We start from the raw sequence: 2,228 nt of genomic DNA, 5'->3' as shown, positions 1-2,228 counted from the left end.
GGCAGATAGAGGCAAATTCTGTCAGGGAGGGATGGCGCGCAAGGCCCGAGCCTCTGCTGGAAGATGCGCAGTGTCGCCGCCGCACCTGGTCCAGCTTTCTCGGTAGGGACTGGGCTCTAATACGTGCACCAGGCGCAGACCCCACACTTCCCAGAGGGACAGTCTGTCCTTCCCCATCCTCTGTGGTTCTGGAGAGCGGTCAGTCCACACTCAGGTTCAGCCAGGGCTGGCCCAGGCCTGGCCAATCATAATCCTCCCTTCTCTCCATTCCCTCCCCGTGGCCCAGTCCCTCCGTGAATCTATCATCCTCTCCATTTGATCCCGGAAAGCAACGCCCCTTCTCTGTCTGAACTGCTGGCCGGCAGCGCCCCCTTGTGGTCAAAGTCATCTGAGCCACCAAGGATGAGATCAATAAGGCGGAGAAAGGGTTAGGATGGGAGGGGGAAAGGGAGAGGAGGAGGGGGAATGGGAGGAGGAAGAAAATGAGAAGGGGAAGGGGGGAAAGGACGAAAATGAGAAGGGGAGCGGGGAGAGGCAGGGAAAGGAGAAAGAAAAGGCGCACCGAGCAGTAGAGAGAATGAGAATCTCGCACCTGCAGCCACCCTCTCTAATCTCATTAAAACTGACTTCCAGAAACTTCCAGCGGAGCCAGTCTTGATTAAAAGGCCCCCTAGGAGGGACGTTGGCGCCCACAGCCAAACCTCTGCGTGTCCCGCAGTCCAGTGTTAGAGCGGAGAACTTCCAGCCTGCAGAGGCCGTGGGGCTCGGAGGGGGAGTCCCACTCCTTCCTCCCAGGACGAGGGTGTGGGGGAAGGAGGGAGGGATGGACGTCAGTGGGGAGTGCCTGAGAGGTTTATCTCCAGCGCAGGGCGTCCTTCCTTCCTTCACGGTCAACCCTGACCCCGCAGCCATGCTGCCCAGGGCGCTGGGCGGCGCTGCACCCACCTTTCCGCAGCCGGGGCGCCTGAGCCCGCAGGGTGATGTTGGCCTGGACCGGGGGCTGCTCGTCCTGGACCACCCAGCAGGCAAACTCGCTCCCGTTGGGCGTGGCCGCTGCCTGCCACGTGTGCTCCAGCGAGTAGGTCCCGTCTGCGTTTCTGGTGACCTGGGGGGCCGGCTCGGTGTGGACGGTGTGCCTGTTCTCCATCCAGGTGAGGTGCAGGTGGGAGGGATAGAAGTGGCTGGCGTGGCAAGTGAGATTCACTCTCTGATGATGGGGGGTGTTGGCCTCGGAGGGCTGGGCGGTGATCTTCACGGTGGGAACGACTGGCAGAGGAACAGGGAGAAACATCTGTTGAAATCACACCTGGGCGCCTGGCCCGCTTGTGAAGGAACCGGCCACAGATTCTCTCACTCTTTCATCAGTGACTTTATTTTTTTAAAGAAATGGTTTTCCCCTGTATGCTCAGTGCAAGGCAAATGGAGCCAAATCTTAATAGTCATTAAATATGGGCTAAGGGTACATGCGTGTCTGGGATCTCACATTCTGTGTTTCAAATATTTCAAATCATGAAATTTAATTGTCAGATGTACTCAAACGCAATGCCCATGAGGAGAGGGACTTAATTTTATTCATTGCTCTATGCTCAGCACCTGGAACAGTGCCTGGATCATAATCGATATTCCTTTGTCGAATGAATAATATTTAAGATTAATAACAGCAATGATATTAATAGAATAAATATGTTTGGAATGGAAAGTTGAGCCAGATAATAATAATAGACATGCACAAACAACCTACTGTGTGCCGGGCACTATTTAGAAGGCACTGTTCTAGGTGCTTTATGAGGAATCAGTCATTTGATCCTCACATGAAACCTATGAGGTGGGTCTTCATTTTATTTCCATTCTAGGAGGAAATCGAGGCCCAAGGAGGTTAAGGAGCTTCCTCAACATCTCACAAACTGTGAAGTGTGCAGAGGGTTGATCCCAGATGGTCAGCCTCTGGGACCTGTGCCTTTAATGGCTACACTGCCTGGTCAGCCGTGGCCCTGAGGAGCTTCCGTTTCCCATGAGTGAACTGGGGCTTCAGGTGGAAGACTGTGGCCACCAACATGCCAGGGAAAACAATGCCCCCCGCCCTGCTGCCCACTCACCTCGGAGCACTTGGGAGAGGTTCATGGTCCTGTGCAGGGGCGCTGCCAGGTCCCTGTGGGTGACTTCGCAAGTGATCTCTGACGAGACATCTTGGCGCACCAGCGTCAGCCACACCTTGCTGGTGATGGAGT

The 2,228-nt window shown here is 55.2% G+C and overlaps 1 protein-coding gene across 1 annotated transcript in view; it reads right to left on the bottom strand.

The window, feature by feature from the left end:
* Window positions 1–1,795, bottom strand: part of LOC102249949 — a 9,722-nt gene extending 7,927 nt beyond the window's left edge. Inside the window, exon 1 of the mRNA XM_005874767.2 lies at window positions 946–1,795. Coding sequence (XP_005874829.2) covers window positions 946–1,291 — 346 coding nt within the window. The 5' untranslated portion in view covers window positions 1,292–1,795. The remainder of the gene's footprint in view (window positions 1–945) is intronic.
* Between the last annotated feature and the right edge of the window lie 433 nt (window positions 1,796–2,228).

This window comes from Myotis brandtii, unplaced genomic scaffold, assembly GCF_000412655.1.
Source record: "Myotis brandtii unplaced genomic scaffold, ASM41265v1 scaffold45, whole genome shotgun sequence".
Lineage (NCBI taxonomy): Eukaryota > Metazoa > Chordata > Mammalia > Chiroptera > Vespertilionidae > Myotis > Myotis brandtii.
The sequence above is the reverse complement of the archived record's forward strand: the minus strand, read 5'-3'. Positions and strand labels throughout refer to the sequence as shown.